Raw genomic sequence first — 25,058 nt, 5'->3', positions numbered from 1 at the left:
ATACTAAACTCCTTTAGAACCCGTCTCTGTGTCTGCTACTAAACTCCTTTTAGAACCCGTCTCTGTGTCTGCTACTAAACTCCTTTTAGAACCCGTCTCTGTGTCTGCTACTAAACTCCTTTTAGAACCCGTCTCTGTGTCTGCTACTAAACTCCTTTTAGAACCCGTCTCTGTGTCTGCTACTAATCTCCTTTTAGAACCCGTCTCTGTGTCTAATACTAAACTCCTTTTAGAACCCGTCTCTGTGTCTAATACTAAACTCCTTTAGAACCCGTCTCTGTGTCTGCTACTAAACTCCTTTTAGAACCCGTCTCTGTGTCTGGTACTAATCTCCTTTAGAACCCGTCTCTGTGTCTGCTACTAAACACCTTTTAGAACCCGTCTCTGTGTCTGCTACTAAACTCCTTTTAGAACCCGTCTCTGTGTCTAATACTAAACTCCTTTAGAACCCGTCTCTGTGTCTGCTACTAAACACCTTTTAGAACCCGTCTCTGTGTCTGCTACTAAACTCCTTTTAGAACCCGCCTCTGTGTCTGCTACTAAACTCCTTTTAGAACCCGTCTCTGTGTCTGGTACTAATCTCCTTTTAGAACCCGTCTCTGTGTCTGCTACTAAACTCCTTTTAGAACCCGTCTCTGTGTCTGCTACTAAACTCCTTTTAGAACCTGTCTCTGCTACTAAACTCCTTTTAGAACCCGTCTCTGTGTCTGCTACTAAACTCCTTTTAGAACCCGTCTCTGTGTCTGCTACTAAACTCCTTTTAGAACCCGTCTCTGTGTCTGCTACTAAACTCCTTTTAGAACCCGTCTCTGTGTCTGCTACTAAACTCCTTTTAGAACCCGTCTCTGTGTCTGCTACTAAACTCCTTTTAGAACCCGTCTCTGTGTCTGCTACTAATCTCCTTTTAGAACCCGTCTCTGTGTCTGCTACTAAACTCCTTTTAGAACCCGTCTCTGTGTCTGGTACTAAACTCCTTTTAGAACCCGTCTCTGTGTCTGCTACTAATCTCCTTTTAGAACCCATCTCTGTGTCTGTTACTAAACTCCTTTTAGAACCCGTCTCTGTGTCTGCTACTAAACTCCTTTTAGAACCCGTCTCTGTGTCTGCTACTAATCTCCTTTTAGAACCCGTCTCTGTGTCTGCTACTAAACTCCTTTTAGAACCCGTCTCTGTGTCTAATACTAAACTCCTTTTAGAACCCGCCTCTGTGTCTGCTACTAAACTCCTTTTAGAACCCGTCTCTGTGTCTGGTACTAATCTCCTTTTAGAACCCGTCTCTGTGTCTGCTACTAAACTCCTTTTAGAACCCGTCTCTGTGTCTGCTACTAAACTCCTTTTAGAACCCGTCTCTGTGTCTGCTACTAAACTCCTTTTAGAACCCGTCTCTGTGTCTGCTACTAAACTCCTTTTAGAACCCGTCTCTGTGTCTGCTACTAAACTCCTTTTAGAACCCGTCTCTGTGTCTGCTACTAAACTCATTTTAGAACCCGTCTCTGTGTCTGCTACTAATCTCCTTTTAGAACCCGTCTCTGTGTCTGCTACTAAACTCCTTTTAGAACCCGTCTCTGTGTCTGGTACTAAACTCCTTTTAGAACCCGTCTCTGTGTCTGCTACTAATCTCCTTTTAGAACCCGTCTCTGTGTCTGTTACTAAACTCCTTTTAGAACCCGTCTCTGTGTCTGCTACTAAACTCCTTTTAGAACCCGTCTCTGTGTCTGCTACTAATCTCCTTTTAGAACCCGTCTCTGTGTCTGCTACTAAACTCCTTTTAGAACCCGTCTCTGTGTCTAATACTAAACTCCTTTTAGAACCCGTCTCTGTGTCTAATACTAAACTCCTTTTAGAACCCGTCTCTGTGTCTGCTACTAAACTCCTTTTAGAACCCGTCTCTGTGTCTGCTACTAATCTCCTTTTAGAACCCGTCTCTGTGTCTAATACTAATCTCCTTTTAGAACCCGTCTCTGTGTCTGCTACTAAACTCCTTTTAGAACCCGTCTCTGTGTCTGCTACTAAACTCCTTTTAGAACCCGTCTCTGTGTCTGCTACTAAACTCCTTTTAGAACCCGTCTCTGTGTCTGCTACTAAACTCCTTTTAGAACCCGTCTCTGTGTCTGCTACTAAACTCCTTTTAGAACCCGTCTCTGTGTCTGGTACTAATCTCCTTTTAGAACCGGTCTCTGTGTCTGCTACTAAACACCTTTTAGAACCCGTCTCTGTGTCTGCTACTAAACTCCTTTTAGAACCCGTCTCTGTGTCTGCTACTAAACTCCTTTTAGAACCCGTCTCTGTGTCTAATACTAAACTCCTTTAGAACCCGTCTCTGTGTCTGCTACTAAACTCCTTTTAGAACCCGTCTGTGTGTCTGCTACTAAACTCCTTTTAGAACCCGTCTCTGTGTCTGCTACTAATCTCCTTTTAGAACCCGTCTCTGTGTCTAATACTAAACTCCTTTAGAACTCGTCTCTGTGTCTAATACTAAACTCCTTTTAGAACCCGTCTCTGTGTCTAATACTAAACTCCTTTTAGAACCCGTCTCTGTGTCTAATACTAAACTCCTTTTAGAACCCGTCTCTGTGTCTGCTACTAAACTCCTTTTAGAACCCGTCTCTGTGTCTGCTACTAAACTCCTTTTAGAACCCGTCTCTGTGTCTAATACTAAACACCTTTTAGAACCCGTCTCTGTGTCTGCAACTAAACTCCTTTTAGAACCCGTCTCTGTGTCTGCTACTAAACTCCTTTTAGAACCCGTCTCTGTGTCTAATACTAATCTCCTTTTAGAACCCGTCCCTGTGTCTGCTACTAAACTCCTTTTAGAACCCGTCTCTGTGTCTGCTACTAAACTCCTTTTAGAACCCGTCTCTGTGTCTGCTACTAATCTCCTTTTAGAACCCGTCTCTGTGTCTGCTACTAAACTCCTTTTAGAACCCGTCTCTGTGTCTGCTACTAAACTCCTTTTAGAACCCGTCTCTGTGTCTGCTACTAATCTCCTTTTAGAACCCGTCTCTGTGTCTGCTACTAAACTCCTTTTAGAACCCGTCTCTGTGTCTAATACTAAACTCCTTTTAGAACCCGTCTCTGTGTCTAATACTAAACTCCTTTTAGAACCCGTCTCTGTGTCTGCTACTAAACTCCTTTTAGAACCCGTCTCTGTGTCTGCTACTAATCTCCTTTTAGAACCCGTCTCTGTGTCTAATACTAATCTCCTTTTAGAACCCGTCTCTGTGTCTGCTACTAAACTCCTTTTAGAACCCGTCTCTGTGTCTGCTACTAAACTCCTTTTAGAACCCGTCTCTGTGTCTGCTACTAAACTCCTTTTAGAACCCGTCTCTGTGTCTGCTACTAAACTCCTTTTAGAACCCGTCTCTGTGTCTGCTACTAAACTCCTTTTAGAACCCGTCTCTGTGTCTGCTACTAAACTCCTTTTAGAACCCGTCTCTGTGTCTGCTACTAAACTCCTTTTAGAACCCGTCTCTGTGTCTGGTACTAATCTCCTTTTAGAACCGGTCTCTGTGTCTGCTACTAAACACCTTTTAGAACCCGTCTCTGTGTCTGCTACTAAACTCCTTTTAGAACCCGTCTCTGTGTCTGCTACTAAACTCCTTTTAGAACCCGTCTCTGTGTCTAATACTAAACTCCTTTAGAACCCGTCTCTGTGTCTGCTACTAAACTCCTTTTAGAACCCGTCTGTGTGTCTGCTACTAAACTCCTTTTAGAACCCGTCTCTGTGTCTGCTACTAATCTCCTTTTAGAACCCGTCTCTGTGTCTAATACTAAACTCCTTTAGAACTCGTCTCTGTGTCTAATACTAAACTCCTTTTAGAACCCGTCTCTGTGTCTAATACTAAACTCCTTTTAGAACCCGTCTCTGTGTCTGCTACTAAACTCCTTTTAGAACCCGTCTCTGTGTCTGCTACTAAACTCCTTTTAGAACCCGTCTCTGTGTCTAATACTAATCTCCTTTTAGAACCCGTCCCTGTGTCTGCTACTAAACTCCTTTTAGAACCCGTCTCTGTGTCTGCTACTAAACTCCTTTTAGAACCCGTCTCTGTGTCTGCTACTAATCTCCTTTTAGAACCCGTCTCTGTGTCTGCTACTAAACTCCTTTTAGAACCCGTCTCTGTGTCTGGTACTAAACTCCTTTTAGAACCCGTCTCTGTGTCTGCTACTAATCTCCTTTTAGAACCCGTCTCTGTGTCTAATACTAAACTCCTTTTAGAACCCGTCTCTGTGTCTGCTACTAAACTCCTTTTAGAACCCGTCTCTGTGTCTGCTACTAATCTCCTTTTAGAACCCGTCTCTGTGTCTAATACTAATCTCCTTTTAGAACCCGTCTCTGTGTCTGCTACTAAACTCCTTTTAGAACCCGTCTCTGTGTCTGCTACTAAACTCCTTTTAGAACCCGTCTCTGTGTCTGCTACTAAACTCCTTTTAGAACCCGTCTCTGTGTCTGCTACTAAACTCCTTTTAGAACCCGTCTCTGTGTCTGCTACTAAACTCCTTTTAGAACCCGTCTCTGTGTCTGGTACTAATCTCCTTTTAGAACCGGTCTCTGTGTCTGCTACTAAACACCTTTTAGAACCCGTCTCTGTGTCTGCTACTAAACTCCTTTTAGAAGCCGTCTCTGTGTCTGCTACTAAACTCCTTTTAGAACCCGTCTCTGTGTCTAATACTAAACTCCTTTAGAACCCGTCTCTGTGTCTGCTACTAAACTCCTTTTAGAACCCGTCTGTGTGTCTGCTACTAAACTCCTTTTAGAACCCGTCTCTGTGTCTGCTACTAATCTCCTTTTAGAACCCGTCTCTGTGTCTAATACTAAACTCCTTTAGAACTCGTCTCTGTGTCTAATACTAAACTCCTTTTAGAACCCGTCTCTGTGTCTAATACTAAACTCCTTTTAGAACCCGTCTCTGTGTCTAATACTAAACTCCTTTTAGAACCCGTCTCTGTGTCTGCTACTAAACTCCTTTTAGAACCCGTCTCTGTGTCTGCTACTAAACTCCTTTTAGAACCCGTCTCTGTGTCTAATACTAAACACCTTTTAGAACCCGTCTCTGTGTCTGCTACTAAACTCCTTTTAGAACCCGTCTCTGTGTCTGCTACTAAACTCCTTTTAGAACCCGTCTCTGTGTCTAATACTAATCTCCTTTTAGAACCCGTCCCTGTGTCTGCTACTAAACTCCTTTTAGAACCCGTCTCTGTGTCTGCTACTAAACTCCTTTTAGAACCCGTCTCTGTGTCTGCTACTAATCTCCTTTTAGAACCCGTCTCTGTGTCTGCTACTAAACTCCTTTTAGAACCCGTCTCTGTGTCTGGTACTAAACTCCTTTTAGAACCCGTCTCTGTGTCTGCTACTAATCTCCTTTTAGAACCCGTCTCTGTGTCTAATACTAAACTCCTTTTAGAACCCGTCTCTGTGTCTGCTACTAAACTCCTTTTAGAACCCGTCTCTGTGTCTGCTACTAATCTCCTTTTAGAACCCGTCTCTGTGTCTAATACTAAACACCTTTTAGAACCCGTCTCTGTGTCTGCTACTAAACTCCTTTTAGAACCCGTCTCTGTGTCTGCTACTAAACTCCTTTTAGAACCCGTCTCTGTGTCTGCTACTAAACTCCTTTTAGAACCCGTCTCTGTGTCTGGTACTAATCTCCTTTTAGAACCGGTCTCTGTGTCTGCTACTAAACACCTTTTAGAACCCGTCTCTGTGTCTGCTACTAAACTCCTTTTAGAACCCGTCTCTGTGTCTGCTACTAAACTCCTTTTAGAACCCGTCTCTGTGTCTAATACTAAACTCCTTTAGAACCCGTCTCTGTGTCTGCTACTAAACTCCTTTTAGAACCCGTCTGTGTGTCTGCTACTAAACTCCTTTTAGAACCCGTCTCTGTGTCTAATACTAATCTCCTTTTAGAACCCGTCTCTGTGTCTAATACTAAACTCCTTTAGAACCCGTCTCTGTGTCTAATACTAAACTCCTTTTAGAACCCGTCTCTGTGTCTAATACTAAACTCCTTTTAGAACCCGTCTCTGTGTCTAATACTAAACTCCTTTTAGAACCCGTCTCTGTGTCTGCTACTAAACTCCTTTTAGAACCCGTCTCTGTGTCTGCTACTAAACTCCTTTTAGAACCCGTCTCTGTGTCTAATACTAAACACCTTTTAGAACCCGTCTCTGTGTCTGCTACTAAACTCCTTTTAGAACCCGTCTCTGTGTCTGCTACTAAACTCCTTTTAGAACCCGTCTCTGTGTCTAATACTAATCTCCTTTTAGAACCCGTCTCTGTGTCTAATACTAAACACCTTTTAGAACCCGTCTCTGTGTCTGCTACTAATCTCCTTTTAGAACCCGTCTCTGTGTCTGCTACTAAACTCCTTTTAGAACCCGTCTCTGTGTCTGGTACTAATCTCCTTTTAGAACCCGTCTCTGTGTCTGCTACTAATCTCCTTTTAGAACCCGTCTCTGTGTCTGCTACTAAACTCCTTTTAGAACCCGTCTCTGTGTCTGCTACTAAACTCCTTTTAGAACCCGTCTCTGTGTCTGCTACTAAACTCCTTTTAGAACCCGTCTCTGTGTCTGCTACAAAACTCCTTTTAGAACCCGTCTCTGTGTCTGCTACTAAACTCCTTTTAGAACCCGTCTCTGTGTCTGCTACTAATCTCCTTTTAGGACCCGTCTCTGTGTCTGGTACTAATCTCCTTTTAGAACCCGTCTCTGTGTCTGCTACTAATCTCCTTTTAGAACCCGTCTCTGTGTCTGCTACTAAACTCCTTTTAGAACCCGTCTCTGTGTCTGCTACTAAACTCCTTTAGAACCCGTCTCTGTGTCTGCTACTAATCTCCTTTTAGAACCCGTCTCTGTGTCTGCTACTAAACTCCTTTTAGAACCCGTCTCTGTGTCTAATACTAAACTCCTTTTAGAACCCGTCTCTGTGTCTGCTACTAAACTCCTTTTAGAACCCGTCTCTGTGTCTGCTACAAAACTCCTTTTAGAACCCGTCTCTGTGTCTGCTACTAAACTCCTTTTAGAACCCGTCTCTGTGTCTAATACTAAACTCCTTTTAGAACCCGTCTCTGTGTCTAATACTAAACTCCTTTAGAACCCGTCTCTGTGTCTGCTACAAAACTCCTTTTAGAACCCGTCTCTGTGTCTGCTACAAAACTCCTTTTAGAACCCGTCTCTGTGTCTAATACTAAACTCCTTTAGAACCCGTCTCTGTGTCTGCTACTAAACACCTTTTAGAACCCGTCTCTGTGTCTAATACTAAACTCCTTTTAGAACCCGTCTCTGAACGTATGGCTTCCCATCACAACACAGAACGTATGGCTTCCCATCACAACACAGAACATATGGCTTCCCATCACAACACAGAACGTATGGCTTCCCATCAAAACACAGAACCTATGGCTTCCCATCACAACACAGAACGTATGGCTTCACAACACAGGACGTATGGCTTCCCGTCACAGGACAGAACGTATGGCTTCCCATCACAACACAGAACATATGGCTTCCCATCACAACACAGAACGTATGGCTTCACAACACAGAACGTATGGCTTCCCATCACAACACAGAACCTATGGCTTCCCATCACAACACAGAACGTATTGCTTCACAACACAGAACGTATGGCTTCCCATCACAACACAGAACATATGGCTTCCCATCACAACACAGAACGTATTGCTTCACAACACAGAACGTATGGCTTTCCATCACAACACAGAACGTATGGCTTCCCATCACAACACAGAACGTATGGCTTCCCATCACAACACAGAACGTATAGAACCCTATTCCCTATATAGTGCACTACTTTAGACCAGGGCCCTATAGAACCCTATTCCCTATATAGTGCACTACTTTAGACCAGGGCCCTATAGAACCCTATTCCCTACATAGTGCACTACATTTGACCATGACCCTATATAGGGAATAGGCAGTGCCTCTAGGATTTTTGTTGCAAAATTCCCTGCATACTATGCGAGGGCTTGAAATGTTGACCAATCACCGCAGTATTTCCACATAAAACAGTTAAATCACCTCAATGTTAGGAGATAAAACTGACTCCTCAACCGCCGCACAAAAAGAGGACTCGCAATGTCAACCGCCACAGAGGCAGCGATCCCCATCACCACAACAATCACCGGGCAGATATCGTTGAATCGTACCAAACATAATCCTGTTAAACCCTGTTTTCAGACCCAGAGGAGGGCTGATTGGATCGGATTCCCCTTTAGGATGTTGTCAAAACCATATCTTAATCTCCCCCAACAACGTGATCTATAATCTATGGTAATCTCATCCTATTAACTCTGATCTGATAGGACATGATGGGGAGGATTAACGAAGAAAGCAGAGACAAAAGGTATATTTCTATATTATGATGCTTTGAGATCAAATCAGGATTTTCACCAAGGAAACACGGCCTAACTAATAGGAACCAGGAAACACGGCCTAGCCAATAGGAACCAGGAAACACGGCATAGCCAATAGGAACCAGGAAACACGGCCTAGCCAATAGGAACCAGGAAACACGGCCTAACCAATAGGAACCAGGAAACACGGCCTAACCAATAGGAACCAGGAAACACGGCCTAGCCAATAGGAACCAGGAAACACGGCCTAGCCAATAGGAACCAGGAAACACGGCCTAACTAATAGGAACCAGGAAACACGGCCTAGCCAATATTAACCAGGAAACACGGCCTAGCCAATAGGAACCAGGAAACACGGCCTAACTAATAGGAACCAGGAAACACGGCCTAACTAATAGGAACCAGGAAACACGGCCTAACCAATAGGAACGAGGAAACACAGCCTAACCAATAGGAACCAGGAAACACGGCCTAGCCAATAGGAACCAGGAAACACGGCCTAGCCAATAGGAACCAGGAAACACGGCCTAACCAATAGGAACCAGGAAACACGGCCTAACCAATAGGAACCAGGAAACACGGCCTAACCAATAGGAACCAGGAAACACGGCCTAGCCAATTGGAACCAGGAAACACGGCCGAGCCAATAGGAACCAGGAAACACGGCCGAACTAATAGGAACCAGGAAACACGGCCTAGCCAATAGGAACCAGGAAACACGGCCTAGCCAATAGGAACCAGGAAACACGGCCAAACCAATAGGAACCAGGAAACACGGCCTAGCCAATAGGAACCAGGACACACGACCTAGCCAATAGGAACCAGGAAACACGGCCTAACCAATAGGAACCAGGAAACACGGCCTAACCAATAGGAACCAGGAAACACGGCCTAACTAATAGGAACCAGGAAACACGGCCTAGCCAATAGGAACCAGGAAACACGGCCTAACTAATAGGAACCAGGAAACACGGTCTAGCCAATAGGAACCAGGAAACACGGCCTAACCAATAGGAACCAGGAAACACGGCCTAGCCAATAGGAACCAGGAAACACGGCCTAACTAATAGGAACCAGGAAACACGGCCTAGCCAATAGGAACCAGGAAACACGGCCTAGCCAATAGGAACCAGGAAACACGGCCTAACTAATAGGAACCAGGAAACACGGCCTAACCAATAGGAACCAGGAAACACGGTCTAGCCAATAGGAACCAGGAAACACGGCCTAGCCAATAGGAACCAGGAAACACGGCCTAACTAATAGGAACCAGGAAACACGGCCTAACTAATAGGACCCAGGAAACACGGCCTAGCCAATAGGAACCAGGAAACACGGCCTAACCAGTAGGAACCAGGAAACACGGCCTAACCAATAGGAACCAGGAAACACGGCCTAACCAATAGGAACCAGGAAACACGGTCTAGCCAATAGGAACCAGGAAACACGGCCTAGCCAATAGGAACCAGGAAACACGGCCTAACTAATAGGAACCAGGAAACACGGCCTAGCCAATAGGAACCAGGAAACACGGCCTAACTAATAGGAACCAGGAAACACGGCCTAACCAATAGGAACCAGGAAACACGGCCTAGCCAATAGGAACCAGGAAACATGGCCTAGCCAATAGGAACCAGGAAACACGGCCTAACTAATAGGAACCAGGAAACACGGCCTAGCCAATAGGAATTTGAATGACAGATAGATATACAGTGAACCATGGCAGATAGATATAGAGTGAACCATGGCAGATATATATACAGTGAACCATGGCAGATAGATATACAGTGAACTATGACAGATAGATATACAGTGAACCATGGCAGATATATATACAGTGAACTATGACAGATAGATATACAGTGGACCATGGCAGATAGATATACAGTGAACCATGGCAGATAGATATACAGTGAACCATGGCAGATAGATATACAGTGAACCATGGCAGATAGATATACAGTGAACCATGGCAGATAGATATACACCATGACAGACAGATATACAGTGAACCATGACAGATAGATATACAGTGAACCATGGCAGATAGATATACAGTGAACCATGACAGATAGATATACAGTGAACCATGGCAGATAGATATACAGTGAACCATGGCAGATAGATATACAGTGAACCATGGCAGATAGATTTACAGTGAACCATGGCAGATAGATATACAGTGAACCATGACAGATAGATATACACCATGACAGACAGATATACAGTGAACCATGACAGATATATATACACCATGACAGACAGATATACAGTGAACCATGACAGATAGATATACAGTGAACCATGGCAGATAGATATACAGTGAACTATGACAGATATATATACAGTGAACCATGGCAGATAGATATACGGTGAACCATGACAGATAGATATACAGTGAACCATGGCAGATAGATATACAGTGAACCATGACAGATAGATATACAGTGAACCATGGCAGATAGATATACAGTGAACCATGACAGATATATATACAGTGAACCATGGCAGATAGATATACGGTGAACCATGACAGATAGATATACAGTGAACCATGGCAGATAGATATACAGTGAACCATGGCAGATATATATACAGTGAACCATGGCAGATAGATATACAGTGAACCATGACAGATAGATATACAGCATGACAGATATATATACAGTGAACCATGGCAGATAGATATACAGTGAACCATGACAGATATATATACAGTGAACCATGACAGATAGATATACAGTGAACCATGACAGATAGATATACAGTGAACCATGGCAGATAGATATACAGTGAACCATGGCAGATAGATATACAGTGAACCATGACAGACAGATACACAGTGAACCATGGCAGATAGATTAACACCATGACAGACAGATACACAGTGAACCATGACAGATAGATTAACAGTGAACCATGACAGACAGATACACAGTGAACCATGACAGATAGATTAACACCATGCCAGACAGATACACAGTGAACCATGACAGACAGATACACAGTGAACCATGGCAGATAGATATACACCATGACAGACAGATACACAGTGAACCATGACAGATAGATTAACACCATGCCAGACAGATACACAGTGAACCATGACAGACAGATACACAGTGAACCATGGCAGATAGATATACACCATGACAGACAGATACACAGTGAACCATGACAGATAGATTAACACCATGCCAGACAGAGAGGAAGGAAGGCCACTAGCCCTGTCTGTTTAGTGTGACAGAGGCTGGGTCCCCAATGGGCCCTGGCCAAAGTAGGGCACTACGTAGGATAGGATACCATTTGGGACGGAGGTTGACAAAGCGTGACAACGCGTGTGATCGTAGCGACGGACGGATGAACGGATGTTGACATATGGAGACTCCCTGAGAGAGAAACACATTATTGTCCCACGGACCGCTGGGCCTAGCCAATAGGAACCAGGAAACACGGCCTAGCCAATAGGAACCAGGAAACACGGCCTAACCAATAGGAACCAGGAAACACGGCCTAACCAATAGGAACCAGGAAACACGGCCTAACCAATAGGAACCAGGAAACACGGCCTAGCCAATTGGAACCAGGAAACACGGCCGAGCCAATAGGAACCAGGAAACACGGCCGAACTAATAGGAACCAGGAAACACGGCCTAGCCAATAGGAACCAGGAAACACGGCCTAGCCAAAAGGAACCAGGAAACACGGCCAAACCAATAGGAACCAGGAAACACGGCCTAGCCAATAGGAACCAGGACACACGGCCTAGCCAATAGGAACCAGGAAACACGGCCTAACCAATAGGAACCAGGAAACACGGCCTAACCAATAGGAACCAGGAAACACGGCCTAACTAATAGGAACCAGGAAACACGGCCTAGCCAATAGGAACCAGGAAACACGGCCTAACTAATAGGAACCAGGAAACACGGCCTAGCCAATAGGAACCAGGAAACACGGCCTAACCAATAGGAACCAGGAAACACGGCCTAGCCAATAGGAACCAGGAAACACGGCCTAACTAATAGGAACCAGGAAACACGGCCTAGCCAATAGGAACCAGGAAACACGGCCTAGCCAATAGGAACCAGGAAACACGGCCTAACTAATAGGAACCAGGAAACACGGCCTAACCAATAGGAACCAGGAAACACGGTCTAGCCAATAGGAACCAGGAAACACGGCCTAGCCAATAGGAACCAGGAAACACGGCCTAACTAATAGGAACCAGGAAACACGGCCTAACTAATAGGACCCAGGAAACACGGCCTAGCCAATAGGAACCAGGAAACACGGCCTAACCAGTAGGAACCAGGAAACACGGCCTAACCAATAGGAACCAGGAAACACGGCCTAACCAATAGGAACCAGGAAACACGGTCTAGCCAATAGGAACAGGGAAACACGGCCTAGCCAATAGGAACCAGGAAACACGGCCTAACTAATAGGAACCAGGAAACACGGCCTAGCCAATAGGAACCAGGAAACACGGCCTAACTAATAGGAACCAGGAAACACGGCCTAACCAATAGGAACCAGGAAACACGGCCTAGCCAATAGGAACCAGGAAACACGGCCTAGCCAATAGGAACCAGGAAACACGGCCTAACTAATAGGAACCAGGAAACACGGCCTAGCCAATAGGAATTTGAATGACAGATAGATATACAGTGAACCATGGCAGATAGATATACAGTGAACCATGGCAGATAGATATACAGTGAACCATGGCAGATAGATATACAGTGAACCATGGCAGATAGATATACAGTGAACCATGGCAGATAGATAAACAGTGAACCATGGCAGATAGATATACAGTGAACCATGGCAGATAGATATACAGTGAACCATGGCAGATAGATATACAGTGAACCATGACAGATATATATACAGTGAACCATGGCAGATAGATATACAGTGAACCATGGCAGATAGATTTACAGTGAACCATGGCAGATAGATATACAGTGAACCATGACAGATAGATATACACCATGACAGACAGATATACAGTGAACCATGACAGATATATATACACCATGACAGACAGATATACAGTGAACCATGACAGATAGATATACAGTGAACCATGGCAGATAGATATACAGTGAACCATGACAGATATATATACAGTGAACCATGGCAGATAGATATACAGTGAACCATGGCAGATAGATTTACAGTGAACCATGGCAGATAGATATACAGTGAACCATGACAGATAGATATACACCATGACAGACAGATATACAGTGAACCATGACAGATATATATACACCATGACAGACAGATATACAGTGAACCATGACAGATAGATATACAGTGAACCATGGCAGATAGATATACAGTGAACCATGACAGATATATATACAGTGAACCATGGCAGATAGATATACGGTGAACCATGACAGATAGATATACAGTGAACCATGGCAGATAGATATACAGTGAACCATGACAGATAGATATACAGTGAACCATGGCAGATAGATATACAGTGAACCATGACAGATATATATACAGTGAACCATGGCAGATAGATATACGGTGAACCATGACAGATAGATATACAGTGAACCATGGCAGATAGATATACAGTGAACCATGGCAGATATATATACAGTGAACCATGGCAGATAGATATACAGTGAACCATGACAGATAGATATACAGCATGACAGATATATATACAGTGAACCATGGCAGATAGATATACAGTGAACCATGACAGATATATATACAGTGAACCATGACAGATAGATATACAGTGAACCATGACAGATGGATATACAGTGAACCATGGCAGATAGATATACAGTGAACCATGGCAGATAGATATACAGTGAACCATGACAGACAGATACACAGTGAACCATGGCAGATAGATTAACACCATGACAGACAGATACACAGTGAACCATGACAGATAGATTAACAGTGAACCATGACAGACAGATACACAGTGAACCATGACAGATAGATTAACACCATGCCAGACAGATACACAGTGAACCATGACAGACAGATACACACTGAACCATGGCAGATAGATATACACCATGACAGACAGATACACAGTGAACCATGACAGATAGATTAACACCATGCCAGACAGATACACAGTGAACCATGACAGACAGATACACAGTGAACCATGACAGATAGATTAACACCATGCCAGACAGATACACAGTGAACCATGACAGACAGATACACAGTGAACCATGGCAGATAGATATACACCATGACAGACAGATACACAGTGAACCATGACAGATAGATTAACACCATGCCAGACAGAGAGGAAGGAAGGCCACTAGCCCTGTCTGTTTAGTGTGACAGAGGCTGGGTCCCCAATGGGCCCTGGCCAAAGTAGGGCACTACGTAAAATAGGATACCATTTGGGACGGAGGTTGACAAAGCGTGTGATCGTAGCGACGGACGGATGAACGGATGTTGACATATGGAGACTCCCTGAGAGAGAAACACATTATTGTCCCACGGACCGCTGGGAAGAGGCTGACATTTACACAGGACTTTCTTCTGTATTGCATCAGTGATCCCATTAAATCACGTCCTGCCTGCATCGTCTGTATTCCATCAGTGATCCCATTAAATCACGTCCTGCCTGCATCGTCTGTATTCCATCAGTGATCCCATTAAATCACGTCCTGCCTGCATCGTCTGTATTCCATCAGTGATCCCATTAAATCACGTCCTGCCTGCATCGTCTGTATTCCATCAGTGATCCCATTAAATCACGTCCTGCCTGCATCGTCTGTATTCCATCAGTGATCCCATTAAATCACGTCCTGCCTGCATCGTCTGTATTCCATCAGTGATCCCATTAAATCACATTCTGCCTGCATCGTCTGTATTGCATCAGTGATCCCATTAAATCACGTCCTGCCTGCATCGTCTGTATTCCATCAGTGATCCCATTAAATCACATTCTGCCTGCATCGTCTGTATTCCATCAGTGATCCCATTAAATCACGTCCTGCCTGCATCGTCTGTATTGCATCACTGATCCCATTAAATCACGTCCTGCCTGCATCGTCTGTATTGCATCAGTGATCCCATTAAATCACGTCCTGCCTGCATCGTCTGTATTGCATCAGTGATCCCATTAAATCACATTCTGCCTGCATCGTCTGTATTCCATCAGTGATCCCATTAAATCACGTCCTGCCTGCATCGTCTGTATTGCATCAGTGATCCCATTAAATCACGTCCTGCCTGCATCGTCTGTATTCCATCAGTGATCCCATTAAATCACATTCTGCCTGCATCGTCTGTATTGCATCAGTGATCCCATTAAATCACGTCCTGCCTGCATCGTCTGTATTCCATCAGTGATCCCATTAAATCACGTTCTGCCTTCATCGTCTCTGATGATCATTCTACAGCTACAAGACCTATGCTATTATACAGTGTTCTGTAATCTGACCTGAGATCAGGTGTTACACTGTGACAACAGGTGAGACGTGTTACCTAGTTGACCTATGCTATTATACTGTGTTCTGTAATCTGACCTGAGATCAGGTGTTACACTGTGACAACAGGTGAGACGTGTTACCTAGTTGACCTATGCTATTATAACGGTCTTCTGTAATCTGACCTGAGATCAGGTGTTACACTGTGACAACAGGTGAGACGTGTTACCTAGTTGACCTATGCTATTATAACGGTCTTCTGTAATCTGACCTGAGATCAGGTGTTACACTGTGACAACAGGTGAGACGTGTTACCGAGCTGAGTTGGTTAAACTCACTCCATAACATCCAATTTCTCGCTTTTTGGTGGCGCAGCCGGCTAAATTGTTTCCAGAAAGACAGACAGAGGACGTGAGGAAGGGAACTAAGATGTTTCCAGAGAGACAGACAGAGGACGTGAGGAAGGAAACTAAGATGTTTCCAGAGAGACAGACAGAGGACGTGAGGAAGGAAACTAAGATGTTTCCAGAGAGACAGACAGAGGACGTGAGGAAGGAAACTAAGATGTTTCCAGAGAGAGAAACAGACAGAGGACGTGAGGAAGGAAACTAAGATGTTTCCAGAGAGACAGACAGAGGACGTGAGGAAGGAAACTAAGATGTTTCCAGAGAGAGAAACAGACAGAGGACGTGAGGAAGGAAACTAAGATGTTTCCAGAGAGACAGACAGAGGACGTGAGGAAGGAAACTAAGATGTTTCCAGAGAGAGAGACAGAGGACGTGAGGAAGGAAACTAAGATGTTTCCAGAGACAGACAGAGGACGTGAGGAAGGAAACTAAGATGTTTCCAGAGAGACAGACAGAGGACGTGAGGAAGGAAACTAAGATGTTTCCAGAGAGAGACAGAGGACGTGAGGAAGGAAACTAAGATGTTTCCAGAGAGAGAAACAGACAGAGGACGTGAGGAAGGAAACTAAGATGTTTCCAGAGAGACAGACAGAGGACGTGAGGAAGGGAACTAAGATGTTTCCAGAGAGACAGACAGAGGACGTGAGGAAGGAAACTAAGATGTTTCCAGAGAGAGAAACAGACAGAGGACGTGAGGAAGGAAACTAAGATGTTTCCAGAGAGAGAGAGAGACAGAGGACGTGAGGAAGGAAACTAAGATGTTTCCAGAGAGACAGACAGAGGACGTGAGGAAGGAAACTAAGATGTTTCCAGAGAGACAGACAGAGGACGTGAGGAAGGAAACTAAGATGTTTCCAGAGAGACAGACAGAGGACGTGAGGAAGGAAACTAAGATGTTTCCAGAGAGACAGACAGAGGACGTGAGGAAGGAAACTAAGATGTTTCCAGAGAGAGACAGACAGAGGACGTGAGGAAGGAAACTAAGATGTTTCCAGAGAGACAGACAGAGGACGTGAGGAAGGAAACTAAGATGTTTCCAGAGAGAGAGACAGAGGACGTGAGGAAGGAAACTAAGATGTTTCCAGAGAGAGACAGACAGAGGACGTGAGGAAGGAAACTAAGATGTTTCCAGAGATACAGACAGAGGACGTGAGGAAGGAAACTAAGATGTTTCCAGAGAGAGAGACAGAGGACGTGAGGAAGGAAACTAAGATGTTTCCAGAGAGAGACAGACAGAGGACGTGAGGAAGGAAACTAAGATGTTTCCAGAGAGACAGACAGAGGACGTGAGGAAGGAAACTAAGATGTTTCCAGAGAGACAGACAGAGGACGTGAGGAAGGAAACTAAGATGTTTCCAGAGAGAGAGACAGAGGACGTGAGGAAGGAAACTAAGATGTTTCCAGAGAGAGAAACAGAGGACGTGAGGAAGGAAACTAAGATGTTTCCAGAGAGAGAGACAGAGGACGTGAGGAAGGAAACTAAGATGTTTCCAGAGAGAGACAGACAGAGGACGTGAGGAAGGAAACTAAGATGTTTCCAGAGAGACAGACAGAGGACGTGAGGAAGGAAACTAAGATGTTTCCAGAGAGACAGACAGAGGACGTGAGGAAGGAAACTAAGATGTTTCCAGAGAGACAGACAGAGGACGTGAGGAAGGAAACTAAGATGTTTCCAGAGAGAGAGACAGAGGACGTGAGGAAGGAAACTAAGATGTTTCCAGAGAGAGAGACAGAGGACGTGAGGAAGGAAACTAAGATGTTTCCAGAGAGACAGACAGAGGACGTGAGGAAGGAAACTAAGATGTTTCCAGAGAGACAGACAGAGGACGTGAGGAAGGAAACTAAGATGTTTCCAGAGAGAGAGACAGAGGACGTGAGGAAGGAAACTAAGATGTTTCCAGAGAGAGACAGACAGAGGACGTGAGGAAGGAAACTAAGATGTTTCCAGAGAGACAGACAGAGGACGTGAGGAAGGAAACTAAGATGTTTCCAGAGAGAGACAGACAGAGGACGTGAGGAAGGAAACTAAGATGTTTCCAGAGAGACAGACAGAGGACGTGAGGAAGGAAACTAAGATGTTTCCAGAGAGAGAGACAGAGGACGTGAGGAAGGAAACTAAGATGTTTCCAGAGAGACAGACAGAGGACGTGAGGAAGGAAACTAAGATGTTTCCAGAGAGAGAGACAGAGGACGTGAGGAAGGAAACTAAGATGTTTCCAGAGAGAGAGACAGAGGACGTGAGGAAGGAAACTAAGATGTTTCCAGAGAGAGACAGACAGAGGACGTGAGGAAGGAAACTAAGATGTTTCCAGAGAGACAGACAGAGGACGTGAGGAAGGAAACTAAGATGTTTCCAGAGAGAGAGACAGAGGACGTGAGGAAGGAAACTAAGATGTTTCCAGAGATACAGACAGAGGACGTGAGGAAGGAAACTAAGATGTTTCCAGAGAGAGACAGACAGAGGACGTGAGGAAGGAAACTAAGATGTTTCCAGAGAGACAGACAGAGGACGTGAGGAAGGAAACTAAGATGTTTCCAGAGAGACAGACAGAGGACGTGAGGAAGGAAACTAAGATGTTTCCAGAGAGAGACAGACAGAGGACGTGAGGAAGGAAACTAAGATGTTTCCAGAGAGACAGACAGAGGACGTGAGGAAGGAAACTAAGATGTTTCCAGAGACAGACAGAGGACGTGAGGAAGGAAACTAAGATGTTTCCAGAGAGACAGACAGAGGACGTGAGGAAGGAAACTAAGATGTTTCCAGAGAGAGACAGACAGAGGACGTGAGGAAGGAAACTAAGATGTTTCCAGAGAGAGAGACAGAGGACGTGAGGAAGGAAACTAAGATGTTTCCAGAGAGAGAGACAGAGGACGTGAGGAAGGAAACTAAGATGTTTCCAGAGATACAGACAGAGGACGTGAGGAAGGAAACTAAGATGTTTCCAGAGAGAGAAACAGACAGAGGACGTGAGGAAGGAAACTAAGATGTTTCCAGAGAGAGACAGACAGAGGACGTGAGGAAGGAAACTAAGATGTTTCCAGAGAGAGAGACAGAGGACGTGAGGAAGGAAACTAAGATGTTTCCAGAGAGAGACAGACAGAGGACGTGAGGAAGGAAACTAAGATGTTTCCAGAGAGAGAGACAGAGGACGTGAGGAAGGAAACTAAGATGTTTCCAGAGATACAGACAGAGGACGTGAGGAAGGAAACTAAGATGTTTCCAGAGAGACAGACAGAGGACGTGAGGAAGGAAACTAAGATGTTTCCAGAGAGAGAGACAGAGGACGTGAGGAAGGAAACTAAGATGTTTCCAGAGAGACAGACAGAGGACGTGAGGAAGGAAACTAAGATGTTTCCAGAGAGACAGACAGAGGACGTGAGGAAGGAAACTAAGATGTTTCCAGAGAGAGAGACAGAGGACGTGAGGAAGGAAACTAAGATGTTTCCAGAGAGAGACAGACAGAGGACGTGAGGAAGGAAACTAAGATGTTTCCAGAGAGACAGACAGAGGACGTGAGGAAGGAAACTAAGATGTTTCCAGAGAGACAGACAGAGGACGTGAGGAAGGAAACTAAGATGTTTCCAGAGACAGACAGAGGACGTGAGGAAGGAAACTAAGATGTTTCCAGAGAGAGAGACAGAGGACGTGAGGAAGGAAACTAAGATGTTTCCAGAGAGAGAGACAGAGGACGTGAGGAAGGAAACTAAGATGTTTCCAGAGAGAGACAGACAGAGGACGTGAGGAAGGAAACTAAGATGTTTCCAGAGAGAGACAGACAGAGGACGTGAGGAAGGAAACTAAGATGTTTCCAGAGAGAGAGACAGAGGACGTGAGGAAGGAAACTAAGATGTTTCCAGAGAAACAGACAGAGGACGTGAGGAAGGAAACTAAGATGTTTCCAGAGAGAGAAACAGACAGAGGACGTGAGGAAGGAAACTAAGATGTTTCCAGAGAGAGAGACAGAGGACGTGAGGAAGGAAACTAAGATGTTTCCAGAGAGAGAGACAGAGGACGTGAGGAAGGAAACTAAGATGTTTCCAGAGAGACAGACAGAGGACGTGAGGAAGGAAACTAAGATGTTTCCAGAGAGAGAGACAGAGGACGTGAGGAAGGAAACTAAGATGTTTCCAGAGAGAGAGACAGAGGACGTGAGGAAGGAAACTAAGATGTTTCCAGAGAGAGACAGACAGAGGACGTGAGGAAGGAAACTAAGATGTTTCCAGAGAGAGAGACAGAGGACGTGAGGAAGGAAACTAAGATGTTTCCAGAGAGAGAGACAGAGGACGTGAGGAAGGAAACTAAGATGTTTCCAGAGAGACAGACAGAGGACGTGAGGAAGGAAACTAAGATGTTTCCAGAGAGAGAGACAGAGGACGTGAGGAAGGAAACTAAGATGTTTCCAGAGAGAGACAGACAGAGGACGTGAGGAAGGAAACTAAGATGTTTCCAGAGAGAGAGAGAGACAGAGGACGTGAGGAAGGAAACTAAGATGTTTCCAGAGAGAGAGACAGAGGACGTGAGGAAGGAAACTAAGATGTTTCCAGAGAGAGACAGACAGAGGACGTGAGGAAGGAAACTAAGATGTTTCCAGAGAGAGACAGACAGAGGACGTGAGGAAGGAAACTAAGATGTTTCCAGAGAGAGAGAGAGACAGAGGACGTGAGGAAGGAAACTAAGATGTTTCCAGAGAGACAGACAGAGGACGTGAGGAAGGAAACTAAGATGTTTCCAGAGAGAGAGAGAGACAGAGGACGTGAGGAAGGAAACTAAGATGTTTCCAGAGAGAGAGACAGACAGAGGACGTGAGGAAGGAAACTAAGATGTTTCCAGAGAGACAGACAGAGGACGTGAGGAAGGAAACTAAGATGTTTCCAGAGAGAGACAGAGGACGTGAGGAAGGAAACTAAGATGTTTCCAGAGAGAGAGAGAGACAGAGGACGTGAGGAAGGAAACTAAGATGTTTCCAGAGAGAGAGAGAGGACGTGAGGAAGGAAACTAAGATGTTTCCAGAGAGAGACAGAGGACGTGAGGAAGGAAACTAAGATGTTTCCAGAGAGAGACAGAGGACGTGAGGAAGGAAACTAAGATGTTTCCAGAGAGAGACAGAGGACGTGAGGAAGGAAACTAAGATGTTTCCAGAGAGAGACAGAGGACGTGAGGAAGGAAACTAAGATGTTTCCAGAGAGAGACAGACAGAGGACGTGAGGAAGGAAACTAAGATGTTTCCAGAGAGAGACAGACAGAGGACGTGAGGAAGGAAACTAAGATGTTTCCAGAGAGACAGACAGAGGACGTGAGGAAGGAAACTAAGATGTTTCCAGAGAGACAGACAGAGGACGTGAGGAAGGAAACTAAGATGTTTCCAGAGAGAGACAGACAGAGGACGTGAGGAAGGAAACTAAGATGTTTCCAGAGAGAGAGACAGAGGACGTGAGGAAGGAAACTAAGATGTTTCCAGAGAGAGACAGAGGATGTGAGGAAGGTAACTAAGATGTTTCCAGAGAGAGAGACAGAGGACGTGAGGAAGGAAACTAAGATGTTTCCAGAGAGAGAGACAGAGGACGTGAGGAAGGAAACTAAGATGTTTCCAGAGAGAGACAGACAGAGGACGTGAGGAAGGAAACTAAGATGTTTCCAGAGAGACAGACAGAGGACGTGAGGAAGGAAACTAAGATGTTTCCAGAGAGAGAGACAGAGGACGTGAGGAAGGAAACTAAGATGTTTCCAGAGAGAGACAGAGGACGTGAGGAAGGAAACTAAGATGTTTCCAGAGAGAGACAGACAGAGGACGTGAGGAAGGAAACTAAGATGTTTCCAGAGAGAGAGACAGACAGAGGATGTGAGGAAGGAAACTAAGATGTTTCCAGAGATACAGACAGAGGACGTGAGGAAGGAAACTAAGATGTTTCCAGAGAGAGAAACAGACAGAGGACGTGAGGAAGGAAACTAAGATGTTTCCAGAGAGAGAGACAGACAGAGGATGTGAGGAAGGAAACTAAGATGTTTCCAGAGAGACAGACAGAGGACGTGAGGAAGGAAACTAAGATGTTTCCAGAGAGAGACAGACAGAGGACGTGAGGAAGGAAACTAAGATGTTTCCAGAGAGACAGACAGAGGACGTGAGGAAGGAAACTAAGATGTTTCCAGAGAGAGACAGACAGAGGACGTGAGGAAGGAAACTAAGATGTTTCCAGAGAGAGAGACAGAGGACGTGAGGAAGGAAACTAAGATGTTTCCAGAGAGAGACAGACAGAGGACGTGAGGAAGGAAACTAAGATGTTTCCAGAGAGACAGACAGAGGACGTGAGGAAGGAAACTAAGATGTTTCCAGAGAGAGACAGACAGAGGACGTGAGGAAGGAAACTAAGATGTTTCCAGAGAGAGAGACAGAGGACGTGAGGAAGGAAACTAAGATGTTTCCAGAGAGAGAGACAGAGGACGTGAGGAAGGAAACTAAGATGTTTCCAGAGAGACAGACAGAGGACGTGAGGAAGGAAACTAAGATGTTTCCAGAGAGACAGACAGAGGACGTGAGGAAGGAAACTAAGATGTTTCCAGAGAGAGACAGACAGAGGACGTGAGGAAGGAAACTAAGATGTTTCCAGAGAGACAGACAGAGGACGTGAGGAAGGAAACTAAGATGTTTCCAGAGAGAGAGACAGAGGACGTGAGGAAGGAAACTAAGATGTTTCCAGAGAGACAGACAGAGGACGTGAGGAAGGAAACTAAGATGTTTCCAGAGAGAGAAACAGACAGAGGACGTGAGGAAGGAAACTAAGTTGTTGCCGTAAACAGTAAATGAACAAGGCTGAAACCTGTAGTAGTCAAAGGTCAGAAGTGACTTACGTTTAGAGAACGTCATGACCTTCCTCTTGACCTCTCCACCCCCTGATTCGCCACACCCATCCTCGTCATCACAGTCTCCGCTGGAGCCACGGCCCTCACCATTGCCGCTTCCTGTTTCGATCAGATCCAACGTTCCAAACTTGGGGATGGACTTCCCCTGCAGCAGCTGGAACAGAAAGAGACTGAACACTTAGGCTGCCTCCCCAAACAACACCCTATCCCCTATTATAGAACACTACTTTAGACCAGAGCCCTATAGAACCCTATTCCCTATATAGCGCACTACTTTAGACCAGGGCCCTATAGTACCCTATTCCCTATATAGTGCACTACTTTAGACCAGAGCCCTATAGAACCCTATTCCCTATATATAGTGCACTACTTTAGACCAGGGCCCTATAGAACCCTATTCCCTATATCGTGCACTACTTTAGACCAGGGCCCTATAGAACCCTATTCCCTATATCGTGCACTACTTTAGACCAGGGCCCTATAGAACCCTATTCCCTATATAGTAAACTACTTTAGACCAGGGCCCTATAGAACCCTATTCCCTATATAGTACACTACTTTAGACCAGGGCCCTATAGAACCCTATTCCCTATGTATAGTGCACTACTTTAGACCAGGGCCCTATAGAACCCTATTCCCTACATAGTGCACTACTTTAGACCCGGGCCCTATAGAACCCTATTCCCTATATCGTGCACTACTTTAGACCAGGGCCCTATAGAACCCAATTCCCTATATAGTGCACTACTTTAGACCAGGGCCCTATAGAACCCTATTCCCTATATAGTGCACTACTTTAGACCAGGGCCCTATAGAACCCTATTCCCTATATAGTGCACTACTTTAGACCAGGGCCCTATAGAGCCCTATTCCCTATATAGTGCACTACTTTAGACCAGGGCCCTATAGAACCCTATTCCCTATATAGTGCACAACTTTAGACCAGGGCCCTATAGAACCCTATTCCCTATATAGTGCACTACTTTAGACCAGGGCCCTATAGAACCCTAATCCCTATATAGTGCACTACTTTAGACCAGGGCCCTATAGAACCCTATTCCCTATATAGTGCACTACTTTAGACCAGGGCCCTATAGAACCCTATTCCCTATATATAGTGCACTAGTTTAGACCAGAGCCCTATAGAACCCTATTCCCTATATAGTGCACTACTTTAGACCAGGGCCCTATAGAACCCTATTCCCTATATAGTGCACTACTTTAGACCAGGCCCCTATAGAACCCTATTCCCTATATAGTACACTACTTTAGACCAGAGCCCTATGGAACACTATTCCCTATATAGTGCACTACTTTAGACCAGGATCCTATAGAACCCTATTCCCTATATAGTGCACTACTTTAGACCAGAGCCCTATAGAACCCTATTCCCTATATATTGCACTACTTTAGACCAGAGCCCTATAGAACCCTATTCCCTATATAGCGCACTACTTTAGATCAGGGCCCTATGGAACCCTATTCCGTATATAGTGCACTACTTTAGACCAGGGCCCTATAGAACCCTATTCCGTACATAGTGCACTACTTTAGACCAGAGCCCTATGGAACCCTATTCCCTATATAGTGCACTACTTTAGACCAGGGCCCTATAGAACCCTATTCCCTATATAGTGCACTACTTTAGACCAGGCCCCTATAGAACCCTATTCCCTATATAGTACACTACTTTAGACCAGAGCCCTATGGAACACTATTCCCTATATAGTGCACTACTTTAGACCAGAGCCCTATAGAACCCTATTCCATATATAGTGCACTACTTTAGACCAGGGCCCTATAGAACCCTATTCCCTACATAGTGCACTACTTTAGACCAGGGCCCTATAGAACCCTATTCCCTATATAGCGCACTACTTTAGACCAGGGCCCTATAGAACCCTATTCCCTATATAGTACACTACTTTAGACCAGAGCCCTATGGAACACTATTCCCTATATAGTGCACTACTTTAGACCA

At 44.9% G+C, this 25,058-nt stretch overlaps 1 protein-coding gene across 1 annotated transcript in view; it reads right to left on the bottom strand.

Annotated features, from left to right (window-relative positions):
* gpc5a (glypican 5a) overlaps positions 1–25,058 on the bottom strand; it is a 280,182-nt gene that overhangs the window by 32,392 nt on the left and 222,732 nt on the right. Inside the window, exon 8 of the mRNA XM_071331026.1 lies at positions 23,066–23,231. Coding sequence (XP_071187127.1) covers positions 23,066–23,231 — 166 coding nt within the window. The remainder of the gene's footprint in view (positions 1–23,065; positions 23,232–25,058) is intronic.

The sequence above is a fragment of the Salvelinus alpinus genome, chromosome 10, assembly GCF_045679555.1.
Source record: "Salvelinus alpinus chromosome 10, SLU_Salpinus.1, whole genome shotgun sequence".
In the NCBI taxonomy this organism is placed as follows: domain Eukaryota; kingdom Metazoa; phylum Chordata; class Actinopteri; order Salmoniformes; family Salmonidae; genus Salvelinus; species Salvelinus alpinus.
This window is presented reverse-complemented; position numbering and strand designations above follow the sequence as displayed.